The sequence below is a fragment of the Plectropomus leopardus genome, chromosome 13 (genome assembly GCF_008729295.1).
Source record: "Plectropomus leopardus isolate mb chromosome 13, YSFRI_Pleo_2.0, whole genome shotgun sequence".
NCBI classification, from domain to species: Eukaryota; Metazoa; Chordata; class Actinopteri; order Perciformes; family Serranidae; genus Plectropomus; species Plectropomus leopardus.
The window spans coordinates 648,182-665,681 of record NC_056475.1 but is presented as its reverse complement, the minus strand read 5'-3'; the positions used below and the strand labels follow the sequence as shown (position 1 = coordinate 665,681).

Here is a 17,500-nt window from a genome sequence, read left to right as displayed (position 1 = left end):
GGTGAGGTCCGGGACGTCAACGTCCTCGTCCTCCTCCGCCTCCTCGGCCTCCTCTTCCTCCTCCTCGACCGCAGGAGGAGCCGCCGAGGCCACCGAGGCCGACTCTGGAAAACAAAACCGGACCGAGTCGTTATAAAAGACGATCAGAGAGAAACTCAAACTTTCCAACGCGTCAGACGCTCGAGAGCGGAGGCGGTCACTGACCGGAGCCAGGGGCCGGCGCGGCGTCGGGCTGCGAGGGTTTGATGATGCCGGTGGAGATGAGTTTGGTCAGCAGGTCGTTAACGTCGACCTGACCGAAGTGATTCTCTGTGGGGACGACCTGCGGAGCTGCAGACACAAAAAAATAAAATACAGAAATAAAAGCACACCAGTGAGAGGCAGAAACACTACACAGCTCTGCTATCAAAGTCCCAGGACTTTTCCAGGACCCTGAGGGAAATGTTAAAGACCAAACATACCCTCAAACCGACATCGAACTTGGAACTATAATTTGGTGATTTGAGTTTTTCTTAAAAAAAAAAAAAAAAAAAAAAAATTTTTCCTTTAAATTTTTTTTGGCATTTGAAATGTTGGCTATTTACAATTTTTGTGATTTAAAAAACCAAACATACATTTTTACCTTTTTTCGTGAAAATTTCTGAAGGTCCTGAAAATATTCATAATATAATATATGTCTCTAAGACAAAGTTCCAGGACTTTTCCAGGCTGGATTCCATGACTTTTTTTATGACCATAAATCCCTGAAACAGTGACGAACAGTTAAAATCAGGAGGGTCTTACTCTGAGTGAACGGCGCCGAGCTCTGAGGCAGGAACGGCTGCGACGGGTTCCCCAACAGGTTCACCTGGAAACAAACGCAGAACCTTTATTAACCTTTATTCACATTTAATAACCTTTATTCACATGTAATAACCTTTATTTACATGTAATAACCTTTATTCACATGTAATAACCTTTATTAACCTTTATTCACATGTAATAACCTTTATTAACCTTTAATAACTGCAGAGCAGAGAACCTGCCGTCGACTCTCAGAGTGAAACATTAAACTTTCAGGATGTGACATCATCAGCTGTGACATCATCGGCGGGGGACTCACCGGCTGCGGCATGCTGACGGCGGGGGCCGCGGGGTTGTAGAAGGGCCCGGGCCCGGCTGGCTGAAGGGCGGCCCCGGCTGCATGTTGAAGCTTCCCCCTGGCTGCAGGTTGGGCCCCGCCGGGAACGCCATCGGACCCGTCTGGAACTGAGGGTTCAGGGGCTCCGGGAAGCGCTGGGGGCCCATGTTGAAGTTCTGCTGGGGGCCCAGGGGACTGTCATAGATGGGTGGGGCCAGGGGTCTCATAGGGGGCTGCAGGTTGTGTTGGGGGAACCTCAGGGGCCCCTCATACAGTGGGGGCCCGCCTTGGTGGGCTACGTTGGGTAAGTCAAACCTGGGCCCCGGCTGAACGGGCCCATCGAAGCGCATATGACTGGGGTTCTCAAACCTCATGGGGCCCATCTGGTTTGGAGGGCCGTCGAAGCGCAGGGGCCGCGGCTGCTGGAAGCCAATTGGTCCAGCTCCAGGGCCCAGGGCCATGTTGTTGTCAAAGCGTAGCGGGCCCTCGAAGCGCTGAATTGGGCCCTCAAACCTAACCGGGGGCTGCTGACTGATGGGTCCATCAAACCTCCCTGGGCCCTGAGGGTGAGGGGGCCCGTCAAGGCGGCTGATGCTGTCCCCGCCTCTGACCGGACCGAGAGACATGTGGGGCCCCTCAAATCGCTCTGGCAGGTTGTGATGAGGCGGCCCCCCGTCGAACCTGCTGGGGCCTGCGTGGTGCGGCGCCTCAAATCGTGATGAGTCCTCGTAGCGCACAGGGCCACTGCCCTCGTACCACCCTGGAGCGTGCGGTCTGGAGGGGCCCATGTGGCCAGGCCCCTCGTAGCGTGCGGGCGGGTGCCCCCCGTCGTGAGGTGGCGTGTGTCCTGGGAGTCACTGTGCTGGCGGACAGAGGACAGGGGCCCCGAGCGGCCTGGCACTTTCAGGATGGATTTGGGAGGAGGGGGAAGAGGCGGGGCCTCCAGGGGCCCATCATCAGAGTGTTCACTGTTGGGGCTCTCGAAGCGGGGGACCGGGCTCATTTCTGCTGAGTCCTTCTGGTGCAGCGGCGACAGACGCTCACGCTCGAACCGCGGCGCCTCCACACCCGCCGGGCTGGGACAGTTCCTGAGCACCGTGGCCCCGGCGGGGGGGGCCCCCTCCGGCCTCCGCGGGTCGGCGAGTCTGGAGTCGGCAGGTGGGCCGAATCTCCGCGGAGCGTCATAGCCGCTCTTCTGCTCCTCGCGCTGGCGCTCCGTCAGCGGAGACGTCCACTCCCGCTCACCTGGGGACAGACGGAGACTCGTGAGGACGTTAAATCACCAAGTGTCCACTTGGACAGACACTACAGAGACGTGAAGACAGATGATAAGTTTCAAAACTTTTCCAGGACTTTTCTTTTCAAGGGACCCCCAAATTTTTTTTCTTGTTTTGAATGAGATTCAAACAGGATTTTTCTGACTGTGATAAATGATGTCAATTTGGGTGTTTTTTGTTTTTTTTTTTAAAGAAAATGTAATTTTAAAAACTTAAGTTTACAAAGAAAATGCCAAAAATATTTAAAGAAAAAAAATAAAAAAAAATAAAAAAGATGAAAAATCCCCAAAATATGTAGGTGTTCTGCGTGCAGGGCGGAGACTCACTGGACTCTCGGGGGTCGGCTCTCCTCCTGAAGCGAAGGCCCGGCAGAGACTTAAGGGGGGGCGGGAACTCTTTGGCGCCGTGGTGGTACTCCTCAATCATCATGGGGCCGAGCGGGGCCCGGGGCTCCTCGCGCTCTTTACTCCCCCGCTCACCTGCGAGTCATCAACCAGCACGCATCAGTGACACCACGACAACAGCTCATTATCAAAATATATACATACATACATATATATACATACATATATATATATACATATATATACATATATATATATATATATATATATATATATATATATATATATATATATATATATATATATATATATATATATATATATATATATATATATATATATATATATATATATATGTTTTTAAAAAAAATACTTTGTGCTCAGAGATGATGATATATATATCATCATCTCTGAGCGCTAAGTATTTTTTTTTTTTAAAAATTATATATATATATAAATTTGGACAGATAAACAATATTTTATATTTATATATTTATCATGATATTTTCCAGACATTTTAGTAGTATTTTCCTGTTATTTACGTATATTTTTGGACACTTTACCATATTTTAACAATATTTTCCAGATATTTAACCACTCTGCTGATAGGTTTCAAACATTCAATGTTTGATTAAAAAAAATCTTGACATTTTACCACATTTGTTCAACATGTAACATCTCTTTGTGGCATTTAACCCCATTCCCTGTTTTTGGATATTTAATTCATTTTTTAGACATTTTAACAATATTTTGTTAAACATTTTTGCAATATTTTTCTAACATTTGAACCATATTCTTTTTTGAAGTTTTACTGATATAAAAAAAAACAACAACATTTAACAAACATCTGGGAAGATCAGCAGACTTTTGTCTCTAAAAACAAAGCTGGAAACGAATGTTTTGTAGATTAACTTAAGTCATGTCCCAGGCTCACCTTGTCTGTCTCGTGGCACCCGGCTGTATTTATGTGATGGCGGGTGTCCGGCGCCGCGGCCGCCACCCGTCTTCTCGCCCTGTCCTGAATCCTCGCCCTCCTCCGGACTCTCCTCCGCCTCCCACTCCTCTCCGTGGTTTCGGTGGGTCACCTGCGTCTTCCTCAGCTTGGACTTGTGTTCGTAGTATGACAGCTCCGCCGGGTCCATGTCCTCGAGGGGCCGCGGCAGGGCGGCGGGGGCCGGCGTGGTCAGCAGCGGCGGTTTCTTGGCGGGGAAGTCGGCGGAGTCGTCCCAGCTGTCGGAGCGCTGCTGCTTCTCCTCCTGATACTGGAAGAAGTGTTTGATCTTGTGGGCCATGTTCAGGAAGTCCTCCTCGGTGATCTCGCCGCTCTCCAGACGCTTACTCGCCTGCAGAGACGAGACGACGGCGAGCATCACAACAACAGCAGGAGGGACACGCCACATCAGCAAAACGTTTGTTTCTGTTTCCTGATGCTCGATAATTATTATAAAGGCCTGAAAAAACCTTAGAGACTCTTAATGTGAAACAAAAAGTCCCACTAATGTTTCATTATTATCATTTATTAAGACGTCTGTGAACACAACCACTATTATTATTATTATCATTTTTTTTACCAATGAACTATTTTTTTTTAATATTATTATTATTATTTTATTTATTCATTTGTGATTAAGTCTCTGACCGCAACCACTATTATTATTATTATTATTTATGACCAATTTTTTATTATTATTTTATTAATTTATTTGTAACTATGACTGAGAAAGTCATAATTACAGATGTGATATTATTATTCATGAACTGTCAAAGTGCAATAACTCAACAAATTAATCAATAATAGTGATAATAGCCCTACATTAAATTAATGCATTAATTTAATTATGTAGTTAAATAATCAATTTTTAATGATGAACATGTACACAGAAAACTCTGTACATGTTCATCATTAAAAATTGATTATTTAACTACATAATTAAATTAATGCATTAATTTAATGTAGGGCTATTATCACTATTATTGATTAATTTGTTGAGTTATTGCACTTTGATCTGTTTTGCTTTGAATCCCCACAATTATCTTTGTCTTTATTTCATTTGCATGTTGTTAATTTCTTTTTCCACATTATTCTTGTGTCATGATATTCTGCTACATTTTGTTTATTTACTAAAAACTAATTAAAATAATTCAATTTCAAAAATTTACCAATAAATCCAAGCTTTTTTAATAAAATATTTGCAAATCTTTCAGGATTCAATTAAAAAAAACAAAAACTGCTCTGCAACATAACTTCAGTTTCTGATCACTAATAGGTGTGTGTGCGTGTGTGTGTCGTACCCTCCTCAGCAGGTCCTTCTTGGAGGCGGAGTTAAGGACTTCGGGGATCTGCAGGTTGGCGTCGACGCTGAGGCGGTGCTTGGGCGTGCGGGGGGTGGTGGGACGAGGCGGGCCACTGTGCTGTTTGTGTCTCTGAGGAGCTGAAGGCTTCAGGTGAGGCTCCTCCGGCAGCTTCGTACTGAACACACACACACACAGTTTTTAACTTCAATCAAGTAAAAAAAAAAATCAGCGACTATTTGCTGACTTCACTGCTGCACAAACAACTTAATTTCACTTATGAGACAGATGATCAAAATCTAATTATTAAAAATCTAAATCTGAGGCCCGAACAGAACTTTAATTTTCACCTTTCTTTATTACTGACTAACAATTCATCTCCTCGTGTTTCTCCAGTCATTGATCAAGTTAAAATGTCCGAATATCAGATCAAACTATTCTACATCCGTCAAATTCAAGAAGCTGCAACCAGAAAATGTTGAAGGTTTTCAGTGATTTCGGTCACAGTTGTTTCAAAGTGCTAGTTTGTTGGCATCAAGTGCTGACGAAAGAGCGACGAAAGAGCGACGAAAGAGCGACGAAAGAGCGACGAAAGAGCGACGAAAGAGCGACGAAAGAGCAACGAAAGAGCAACGAAAGAGCACATCTGGGCAACCAGAAAGTGTTTGGGCTTTTTTATCCTGAAAAAAAGGGACCAATTAAAATGTCAAAAAATAAATAAATGTCTGGAAAATATAGCTTAAATCTCAGGATTTGTCCCTGCAAAACATATGAATAGATTTCTGAAGAATATTGGTATATTACTGGCATATTAGTGGCACATTACTGGAATACTGTTGGTATATTACTGGTATATTACTGGTATATTATTGGTATATTACTTGAATACTGTTGGTATATTACTGGTACATTACTGGTATAGTACTGGAATACTGTTAGTATATTACTGGTATATTACTGGCATATTAGTGGCACATTACTGGAATACTGTTGGTATATTACTGGTATATTACTGGTATATTACTGGTATATTACTGGAATACTGTTGGTATATTACTGGTATATTACTGGCATATTAGTGGCACATTACTGGAATACTGTTGGTATATTACTGGTATATTATTGGTATATTACTTGAATACTGTTGGTATATTACTGGAATACTGTTGGTATGTTACTGGTATATTACTGGTATATTATTGGTATGTTACTGGTATATTACTGGTATATTATTGGTATATTACTTGAATACTGTTGGTATATTACTGGTATATTACTGGAATACTGTTAGTATATTATTGGTATATTACTGGTCGTGATGAGTTTTGATTTGCTGACTCACTGTTTGTTTTCTTCCCAGCCGCTCCTCCAGCGGTGAGGAGCGTCCTTAGCGTCCTTGCCTCCTGCGTCGTGGCTCCGTGGCGAGTGAGACTCTCTAGACTCGGAGTGGCGGTCCTCCGCCGGCCTCTTTGACCTCCTGCTCTCTGATTGGTTCTTCTTGGGTGCGGGGCGGGGGTCTCGGGGCTTGCCGTGGTCGGGTTCGTCGGCACAGGCCCTCCTGGGTTTGCTGGCTTTGTGGGACGGGGACGGGGACAGGGAGCTGCTGCGGGCTCTGCTCTTGGGGGACCGTCTGTCCTTCCTCTTCGGGGAGGCGGTGGGGGAGCGGGACCTGGAGCGGGAGCGGGTACGTTTGCGTGCGTGCGTACGGGCGTTGCCTCCCGTCTTGAACTCGGGTTTGTCAGCCGGCTCGTCGCGGTCGTGTTTTGTCACCGAACCGTTCACCAGCTTCCCCTTGTGTAACCTCTGAGGGTCGGGCCCCCGGTCAGACCCTCGGTCAGACCCTCGGTCGGGCCCCCGGGCGGCGCCCTCGCGCTCCTTCTTCTCGGTGCACCTCTTTTTCTCCTTCTGCTCGTCATCCTTGGCGTCCCCGCTCTTGTCCTGCGTGCGTTTCTTCAGCCTGGGGTCTTTCTTGGTGCTGTCTGCTGACTTCTCGGCCTCCGGCTGTTTGGTTTTACTCGGGACGCTTTTGGCAAGTGGAGACGGAGACTTGGACTTGGACTTGTCCTTGTCCTCAGACGCCTCCTTCTTGGGCGTCCGGGCCTTCTCCGGCCGGGTGGATTTCTCAGGAGTGGCGGCGCCGTCTTTCTTCCCAGCAGGCTGTTCTTTGGGCTGTGAGGCGGCGGGGGGTGCGCTGCGGTTCAGTCGGGGGTCTCTGGTGGGCACCTTGGCGTCCGTCTGAGTCTGACCCACGGGGACCCAGGGCCGGACCACGGGGGCCGTTTGGCTGCCCGTCTTGGGCGGTGTGCTCGGCGCCACCGGAGTCGGCGTCGGCATCACAAACCCTCCAGCCTGCAGACACAAACAAACGAGCGTCAGCCTGCAGAGGAGGACGGACTTTAAGCTCTGACTAAACTACCAGGATAACAGGAGACAGAGGTAACGCAACGTTTCTAAATATTCACCTTTAAACATTTAACTATAAATACACGTGAGAATTAAAAACTTTAAAGTCAAAGGCATGATGAAGTAATTTAAAAGTTACTGAACTAAAAATGTAAGAAATCGTTGGCTGGTTCAAAACCTAAAGAGAACAGTAACAGCCACACACACTCGTGTCAGTGTGTCAGTATATCCCTGTGTGTGTCCTGATGTCCCGGTGTGTCCCCGTGTGTGTCCTGATGTACTAGTGTGTGTCAGTGTGTGTGTCCCGATGTCCCGGTGTGTCCTGGTGTGAGTCAGTGTGTGTCCTGATGTCCCTGTGTGTGTCAGTGTGTGTCCTGATGTCCCTCCCTGTGTGTGTCAGTATGTGTCCTGATGTCCCTGTGTGTCCCGGTGTGTGTCCTGATGTCCCAGTGTGTCCCTGTGTGTGTCCTGATGTCCCAGTGTGTCCCTGTGTGTGTCCTGATGTCCCAGTGTGTCCCTGTGTGTGTCAGTGTGTGTCCCGATGTCCCGGTGTGTGTCCCTGTGTGTGTCCTGATGTCCCGGTGTGTGTCCCGATGTCCCGGTGTGTGTCCCTGTGTGTGTCCTGATGTCCCGGTGTGTGTCCTGATGTCCCTGTGTGTCCCAGTGTGTGTCAGCTCTGTAAACCCTCTCTGATTGGTCAGATCTTGCCCTTGCTGTGTTTTTAGTGACAATGATGCTCAAAGGGAGAACGACTCGGGCTACAGATGCTTATGTTTGGCGTTTTGGGGGCGGGGCGTTTGGGGGCGGGGTGTTGTGGGCGCAGTCGTGCGGCGTCCTACCAGCTGAGCTTTGGTCTGCTCGAGCTCCAGCTCGATCTTCTTCTGCTGCAGCTCCAGCAGCTGTTTCTGTTTGGCCAGCAGCTGCTGTCGGATCAGCTGCTCCTGAGTCAGGCTCGACTGGCTGACGGCGGCGGCGGCCGGCGGGGGAGCGGGCGCCGCCGGTGCCGCCGGCGGAGGCTGCGGCGGCGAAGGCTGAGCGGAGGCGGGCTGCGGGGGAGACCCCTCCTCCGACTGGAGACACGGCGAGGACACAGAGGGTCAGGACAAGAGAGGGACGGACAAAGAGGAGTCTGTCAGTCGGCGGGCTTCCGTCACAGATTTGCACAAAACTTGAGCGATATTTTTAGATGACTGCATTTCCATGAGTTTTTCAAAATTTACGTGTTTCCACGAGGCGTATTTTGTTCTCGCAATTTAAATTTGCGCAATTTGAGGGTTGATGGAAACCCGCCTAGTTTGCCCACTTCCTCCGACTCTGACCCCTCAACTTTTTCCATTTTCACAAACTAAAAATTAATTTTCCAGCCGACGGGAGCTCCTGTTTTTTCAGAGTCTGGTTTAATATTAGAGCAGGTGAGTAACGGCTGTGAGAAGTTATTCCTGCTGAGAGACGCAAATATAAACATTTTAGGAATTTAAATCATGTTTGACTTGAGGGAACACGAGCAGAGGGTCAGAAATCATGAAATAATTATTGTGAGATTATTTTTCACAGAGATGTTTGTCTGCTTTTGATTTTATGTTACAGTTATTTACAGACATCCAAAAAAGATTATTTTTATTGCTGACTCATCTTGAGCTGAAACGAAAGTTGATCAATCGAGTCGTCAGCGCTTTGAAACCGGAGCGATTTGGTTTTTTGTCTTTCAAGAAAACGGGAGCAACAAAAAGAGACATTAGCAAGAAATTAATGAAACAAACCAAACAAAAAAAACAGAAAGTAAATAAATAAACAAGGCAAAGAAGACTTAGAAAGTGCTTAAAAATTATAATTTCAATATTTAAAATAAATTATTTTAAATATGTAACTATGATAATTATGTTTTTTCCCTCCCTTTTTTAAAAAATATTTTTCAAATTTGTTTCTCATCAAGTCCCTCTGTGCCTTTTGTCTCGTGTTTTCCAAAGAAACAGCATCAACGCGCTCACGTTTCAGAGTGATGAATACTTAAGTCTGAAAGCGGCTCCGGACGAGCGATGTGGCTCCGGGTTTCAAAGGGTTAACAGAAGTTAAAAATCAGCTCAGGTCTGTTTTCTGACTGCAGCCTCGTGAGGATGAGCTCACAAATACATATTTAAACTTTGCACAGTCAGTCAGACAAAACGAAACATTTAAAAACATGATTTTTAGATTATTAGAATTACAGTCAGCATTTTAATTATTTTCTGTTCTATAAAAGAAGCTGTTAACAAAAACCGTGTTAGTACACGGCCGTTGTTTGTGACCTCAGATTCATAAAATGATTTTGCTGATAAATCGTCTTCGAAATGTAAATGTGATCAAATTCATCGATCAAACAGGATGTGATGAAATCTTCAGATGTGAAGAAACTGGAATCAGAGTTTCGGCTCAGAGTAAAAAGACGGATTCAGCACGGCGTCTCTGCAGCAGAGACAGACTCACGGCAGGACGCTGAAAGATCCCGGACACCGATTCTCCTCTGCTTTAAAACTTCCAACCATCACATCACAGAGTCGAATTTAAAAAAAACGATTCTCGGTTTTCACTCTGTGAAGCTGCTCATTAAATTGACCTTTTTTGCATTTTTGTGCAGAGACATCTCAGCGTCTCACTTCAAAATACATTCTTTACAACATAAAATCTGAGGCTATTTTAGGATTTTTGGACATTTTAGTATTAGCACATTTCCAAGATTTTAGGACATTTCTAGGATTTTAGGACTTACGGACAGTTTGTGGATTTTTTCTCAGACTTAAACATTTTCTTTTTTAGGATGTTTTTTAGGATTGAAGGTGATTGGTAGGATTAAACATTATTTTTGATATTAGAAGTTGTCTTGGGTTCTGGGGCTTTTTTTAGAATGTTTTCAGGATTTTAAGACATTTCTAAGATTTTAGGACATTTTGTGGATTTTTGAACATTTCTCAGACATTAGGTCATTTTCCCCCCAGAATTTGAGGACATGAGTGTCTCAGCTGTGTCCTCTGTCGGGGGTGTGGGGATCCTCCTCTGACTTTTTTTGATCGACAAGCTCTATTTTGATGCTGTTTTACGTCTCTGACACCTTATGGAGACTAAAAGGACAAAAACTATTCAGTGTCGATCGCTTTATTTATATTGTGAAATAGAAAATGTTTGGGGGGGCCACCTGGCACCCTGTTGGGGCCCTTTAGTTAAATATCTGTCATAGAGCATAAAAAGGCACAAAACTGAGCTTGTTTATCAAAAATCTTTGCATAGAAACATTTAACAGTTCAGCAGACGCGTCTAAAGAATAACTCATATTACTACCAACATCTCTCACTGCCCCCCCCCCCAATTCAAAACAGTCTCAAATCAAAATCACGGCTGTTCTCGAGAGTCAAATTCAAGCACCTCCAGCCCCTCGTGTGAACGCTGTCTGAGTGTGTGCAGCACATACACACCTGCTTTAAGAACTTTGGGTTGACGTGAATGCTGGCGTTGACGGTGGGCGGCAGCGGCTTGATGGGCCACGCCGGGTCCATGGAGTTGACCCGCACGTCCAGCAGGTACAGCTTCTTGAGCGGGAACACGTCGTCCCACGTGGAGCGCAGCTTGAACAGACTCTTTCTAGTGTTTTCATCCACCTACAAACAGAAGACAGCGCTTGGTCCAAACAGAAACCTGCCACACTTCAGCAGCAAAAACTCACATCACATTTCAAATGACTGAATTTTAACTATTTCCTCCCTCGTTTATTAGCAGACTAGTTATGGCATTAATCAGTGTGGAGGAGCAGAGTGCAGGAGACCACACAGAGAAAGCAAGCAACACAACAAACAGGAGGGAGGTGAAGTGTGCGGCTAACAGATTGAGTGCGTTAAAATGTTTGAACGGCAGCAAAGAGAACTGTACCTTTTCAAAGACACATATAAATGAAGTGATTAGGTTTTTAGCAAACACTGCAAGGTACTCTCCTCCAACATTCTTCACTATGGAATCCACTAAGTACAAAACTGGAAGCTTCTCGGTGGAGGGGGCCTGGAGCAATAGAGAACTCGACAAGTTTAGAAAACAACAGGGGGTTAAAAAGCAACATTTCAGAACAGCACAACCTGACAGGATCAACCCTCACCACCCGCCGTGTCCACCAAAAAAATGATTTTAGCGCCAAAAAATAGAGGCGGTACCCAGCGATGAAAAAAATAAAAATTCAGTCCAGCTGCAGAAAAACAGACGCCTCCGGTTAAACTCCTGAGCGGGCTCCAAAAACAAACTGAAAAATCTTCAGTCTGCAGAGTCAGCAGAGACGTGTCTCCCCAGAGACAACATGTCCATGATGCATTAAGACAGTCCAGTCCTCAGGAACCGTTTACCTCCAAAGAGGGTTTCTTCTCCAACCGCTCTTTGTACATTTACCCAGGCGACTCTTTGACTCGTGAACACACTTTAACTTTTGTTCATTGTGTCAGAGTTTAACCCTTTCAGCTCTCTCTCCTTCACTCTTTAAAAACATGAATAACCCATCAGATTAACTGTTAATGACCTGCAGCCTCGGCTGACTGTCAGTACGAGCCGAGTCACGCTCGGACGTGTCAGGAAATGGAAACCAGACCAATAAATTACACTGGGAAATAAAAAATGACAAAAAGCACATTTCACATTTTTTATTATAACATTTTAACCATTCAATGACATTTCAGTAATTCAATAAAATTCACTAGTGAATTAAAGCATTTTTCTGTCTGATCTGATCACCAAAGCTCTGTTTGGTTAGTGCACGCACACACACGCACTCACACATGCACGCACGCGCACACACACAGGAGGCTGACCGCTGACTCTGCAGGAGGAGACAGACGAGTCTCCTGCGTCCAACATCAGACACCTGACCACATCGGTTCACAACCCAAAAACACGACGAGATCCGGATTCAAACACGACGTGAGGCGGCTGAGAACCATCAGGCTGCTAAAATCAAAATCCACCAGAAATAATACAAACTAAACAAAAAAATAAAGCCGAGCAACCAACGCTTTGTTCATTTATTTAACTTTAAGTATCTTGTGTTCATTATTGTTTTGCTTTCTTACTTTTATCAAAAGTCAAAAAAACAGCAGATTCTAATTATAGAGTTCGTACTTATTGTTGCCAATAAATTTGACTGAGTCAATATATTACTTAAAGACTTAAAAAGAAAAAGTTTTTTTCCCATAACCCTTTCATGTCCTGCTCAGCACATTTTAAGTCAACCTGACTGAGCTATCTCTACTTTTCAGTTTGTAATGCTGAAAAAATCCACTAGATGTCGCTGTTTTTGAAATCATCTTCTACCAAATTCATTTGATGTTTTTATGTTAAAGGTCTTTAATGAATAATGAACAATAATTTAATGATATCCCATCGTGTATTTGATGAAAAAATTACATCAGTCTGATTTTTAAACGACGACAGCAAACAACGACGACCAATTCATCAAAAATGTCAAATATGTTCATGTGAAATACTTCTATAAAAGGAGACTAAAAAGTGGGATGTTTTCTTTGGCTTTCTGTAGCTTGTTTTTCAGGTTTAAAATTTACTTTCATCTAACTTTGTTATGCGCTTCCTTCGTGTTCGCTTCCTGCTCTAACGCCTGTTTCAACATGCAGTAATAAAAACAGCTGTTAAACGGCACCGTTGCACCGAAGCCAAAAGTTAACTGTGTTTAAAGAATAAATTTAAGAAATAAACCACATATGTCAGTGTGTTATGACCTTGAGGTATCTGTTGAGCTTCATGTTGACGTTCACACAAACGGCATCATTAAAAGCAAAGATATTTTTCGGTGGATTTTCACTTCAGTTCAGCCTGACGGTTCACAGAGTTAAAATACGCTGGTTTGACAGCTGGAGTCAACGGTGGAGAAATTTGGACGTTGAAAACTAGTTTCGCAAAAAGTGAATCAGCAATTCATCGATTGGTTCTTTTTTGGTCAAGTTCTCTCTGGTTCCAGCTTCTCGGATGTCAATATGAAGTCCTTCTTTTTCTATCACAGTGAACCGAAACGCTTTAGACTTTGGACATCTGACGACCAGAAAACTGTTCAGTTTTTCATTCGTTTATTTTTTATAGAAAAGAAAAACCAGTGATGAATTAATCATTAATTGTACCCTTTGATTATTCTAATTATTTTCGATTCATTTCATCTATAAAATGTAAATAAACTGATTAAAAAGATTGATGTCCTTAACATTAATCTTACTATCATACTTTTTTTTTAAACTTCACATTTCAATAAGCTGGAATCAGAGAATGTTTGAGAATCATCTAAATTACTTAAAAAAGCGATCAACGACTGCTACCTAAATTTTCTGACAATCGGCTCTAGATACACGAAGTTTACTCCGAAGAGACAAAACTGACAAACAATTAATTTCACGTCAATGTAGCGAAATCCGACAAAAAAACAGCAAAAAGGTGATTAAAGCAAACTTAATATATTAACCCACTTGTGCCCAGTTTCATCTGGGTTCGAGCAGGACGAGTACGAAAATATCATAATATAACAGAATTATTTTTATTACCACTTACAGCGAGGCCAACATTAATGAAAATAAAAGGGTTTCTTTATTTAACATTTTGTTACTATAACTGAAACTTGAACATTTACATGTGTGTAAAAAATATAATAAATTATATGTTGAAAATATAACTTAAGTTTCTTGTTTTGCTTATTACAGCACGTGAGCTTTTCATTAAAGTATTGATGACATTGTTATTGCAACATTTAACATTAACAGAACTTTATTATTTTCCTCCTAAAAACAGTACTTCGCCATGTTTCATCCTCAAAGAACAGCTTTTAATTTAGTATTTATTGTTGGTGATTGCTTCGAGCTTGTGAAGTAAGGGGAAGTACCATAAAAGCAGGTTATTTATTAACAAGAAAACCAGGATTACTGTGACAAAAATGTGAGTAAACTAACTGCGGTTGTATATTAACATTGCCTTCAAATGCCAATGTTTTTTGTTTTTTTTTTTTTGCTTATCGCAGCACGTGGGCTTAAACATTACGTTGACATGGCCGTTGTTTTAAGGTATAAAATTGACTTTATTTATTGTTTGCCTCCTATAAACTGTACTTCCCATGTTTAATAAATTGTGCTGAAGAAATTTCACTCAAGTGGAGCATTTTCCTTTTTCCCCCCAAAAACCATGACCACTGACAAAAAGTGAGTGAGTCTTTAATTTTATCTTAGTCCACATAATACACTCCACCCCGTGTTGTGTAACTCTTCAAAACCAGTTTTGATTTTGAATTTTTTTTACTGCTGCGAATTGTTATGACTCAGCTCGTAAGGGTTAATATATAAACATATATTAACACATTTTACTTATATTTAACACATAAGTTATTTACTGGGAAAATTAGGATTGCTGTGACAAAAGGTGAGTGTTAAACTATCATCTTTATTATTTTTGGTTTGCTTATGGTACCACAGAATGTGCGCTGAAACATTAGGTCCACATGGCTTTTTATGGCGCCGTGCCTCTTAAACTGTCCGTGACTATCACCTTTCACAATAGATTAATAAATTCTACTAAAGAAATTAAACACAATTTAAACATTTTTACTCATTTGTCCAAACTCCAGACAAAAACGGTTTGTCTATGACTAGGCAGAAAGAAAGTAGCTTACCACTTAAAATGTATTAATTTGATTTATCTTTTATGTATTTCACTCTATCCTGCGTCATTAAAAACACTAAGGCTTTTCATTTCCTAGTTATCTGTCTCTCATTGTCGCGAGGATTCAGTTATTTATGAACTAGAAAACTGGAATTATGTGAAAAAGTGAGTTAGGCTATATGGCGTATAATATGAGCTGAGCTTAAATACAAAGTAAACACGGTTGTTGTTTGAGATATTTAGATATTTTTTGGTTGTTTTCTCGATGAAACTGAACTTTAACCTGTTTTTAAATCGACGTGTACAACGTGCTGTTTCAATATGGCCGTAACAATAAAGTTTCAGTAGACGGCACCGTGAGTCTGCGGGCACAGATGGGTTAATGGAAGAGCGGGGAATCGCGCCTCTCTCGCGGGCTCGGCGGGCTTCTCCCCCGGCTGTTTCCTTCGGAATGTACCGAGCGTCGGAGGAGCGCGGCGCGGCCGCCATGTTGAGCTAACGGCTAACGCAGCGTGTCCCGGGCCCGCTCGCGAACACACATCCACAGAAACACAGCTCAAAGGTGAAATATTCTATTTTCATAAAAACCTTGCTGATTTGCGCTTCAATAATTGCCACGATATCCTTGGCGAAGTTGAGGTTTTCCTCGGCCAGGATGGTGAGCATGTTGATGTGCGGCTTGCTGTTGAACGTCAGGTCTTCCAGAGAGGACTGGTACTCCCGGCAGGCGTCCTCCCGCGCCGCTTTGTCCTCCATCTTTGAGCCGCGCGACCCGGGCAAACCTACGCGAGCCTGATCGATACCATAACCATTGATCAGCAGGCAGTCCATCAACTCATCGGCTAACGCTTCGGACCGACTCGGTTCGTTGTACCGCCCGGTTTCGGGTAATTTCTGCCGTCGCCTCGCCGTCGATCTCCGCCCGTTTACTGGCGAAGAGAAGATGGCGACCGTGGACTGGGGGTCGCATACGTCACGCGGACTGATTTATAGCTGGCGTGACGTCAGTTCGTTCTCATTGGCTCGTTCCAGGCCACCTGGGCCGGACTCTCGGCCGTGATTGGTGCGATGAAATAACAGCCACGCACATGAGCCAATCGGATTGAAGCAGGTTGAGTTTTTATGATTACATAACGAAATATGTTTCCCAGAATCCCACAGCAGCAGCACGAGGCCGAGGTTTATTATTAGACTTCCTTATAATACATCCATGGGTTTATTAGGTTTATTAGGTTAAAGGTTTATTATTATTATTATTATTCAGATTTTAAACATTTAAAAGGTTATTTATATTCAAAATTTTTTAATAAACATTTTTCAATTTTTTAATGGGGTATTTACATTCCAATTATTATTTCAAAATCCATATTATTTCATATATATATTTATTTATATTTATATAATATATATATATGTATTATATTAGGACAGAGAGGCAGAGTGACATCTAATCAATGTCATACTAGATCCAGTCGACCGCCGCTGTTTTGAGGTCACAGTTTCCACATTACGTCACCCACAAAGGGGTGCGTTTTATTGGTCTGGCGTGCTGCAGTGAGTCTGGTAGTGGTAGGTTTTCTACCTCTTGATCCTAAGGCGTTCCTAATATAATCTTTTTTTTAAAATGGTCCCGTAAAAAAATTGTGGGGGGGGCATTTGGCGTGTTTCTTCTGCAGAGAGAGAACTCTCTTTGATCAGTGAAATGTAAATTAATCTTTAGTTGTCATACAACCTCACTTCCATTATAATCCAAAACTTTCCCTTTATCGTGGGAAGTTTTTTTTTAAAGGGCCATTTCCCAAACTTCTCTGTCATCTCTCTCACAAGCGTGACAGGAAAGAATGGACCTGAATTTTCAAAAAGATTTTTTTATTTTTTGGTTTTTTTTTTTTTTCCTCCATCTTTGAGCCGCGCGACCCGGGCAAACCTACGCGAGCCTGATCGATACCATAACCATTGATCAGCAGGCAGTCCATCAACTCATCGGCTAACGCTTCGGACCGACTCGGTTCGTTGTACCGCCCGGTTTCGGGTAATTTCTGCCGTCGCCTCGCCGTCGATCTCCGCCCGTTTACTGGCGAAGAGAAGATGGCGACCGTGGACTGGGGGTCGCATACGTCACGCGGACTGATTTATAGCTGGCGTGACGTCAGTTCGTTCTCATTGGCTCGTTCCAGGCCACCTGGGCCGGACTCTCGGCCGTGATTGGTGCGATGAAATAACAGCCACGCACATGAGCCAATCGGATTGAAGCAGTTGAGTTTTTATGATTACATAACGAAATATGTTTCCCAGAATCCCACAGCAGCAGCACGAGGCCGAGGTTTATTATTAGACTTCCTTATAATACATCCATGGGTTTATTAGGTTTATTAGGTTAAAGGTTTATTATTATTATTATTCAGCGATCT

At 43.4% G+C, this 17,500-nt stretch overlaps 2 protein-coding genes across 2 annotated transcripts in view; both read right to left on the bottom strand.

Moving 5' to 3' along the window:
- Positions 1 to 16,032, bottom strand: part of pcf11 (PCF11 cleavage and polyadenylation factor subunit) — an 18,972-nt gene extending 2,940 nt beyond the window's left edge. Inside the window, 14 exon segments of the mRNA XM_042498688.1 lie at positions 1 to 104; positions 205 to 330; positions 784 to 847; positions 1,103 to 1,149; positions 1,152 to 1,973; positions 1,976 to 2,365; positions 2,724 to 2,876; positions 3,676 to 4,084; positions 5,034 to 5,211; positions 6,376 to 7,382; positions 8,276 to 8,506; positions 10,883 to 11,065; positions 11,334 to 11,459; positions 15,678 to 16,032. The exon segment at positions 1 to 104 is cut by the window's left edge and continues 26 nt beyond it. Coding sequence (XP_042354622.1) covers positions 1 to 104; positions 205 to 330; positions 784 to 847; positions 1,103 to 1,149; positions 1,152 to 1,973; positions 1,976 to 2,365; positions 2,724 to 2,876; positions 3,676 to 4,084; positions 5,034 to 5,211; positions 6,376 to 7,382; positions 8,276 to 8,506; positions 10,883 to 11,065; positions 11,334 to 11,459; positions 15,678 to 15,920 — 4,083 coding nt within the window. The 5' untranslated portion in view covers positions 15,921 to 16,032.
- The window catches only part of LOC121952692 (rap1 GTPase-activating protein 2-like), a 50,153-nt gene continuing 48,577 nt past the window's right edge, over positions 15,925 to 17,500 (bottom strand). Inside the window, exons 10-11 of the mRNA XM_042499499.1 lie at positions 17,017 to 17,191; positions 15,925 to 16,046 (exon numbers count right to left, since the gene is read on the bottom strand). Coding sequence (XP_042355433.1) covers positions 15,925 to 16,046; positions 17,017 to 17,191 — 297 coding nt within the window. The remainder of the gene's footprint in view (positions 16,047 to 17,016; positions 17,192 to 17,500) is intronic.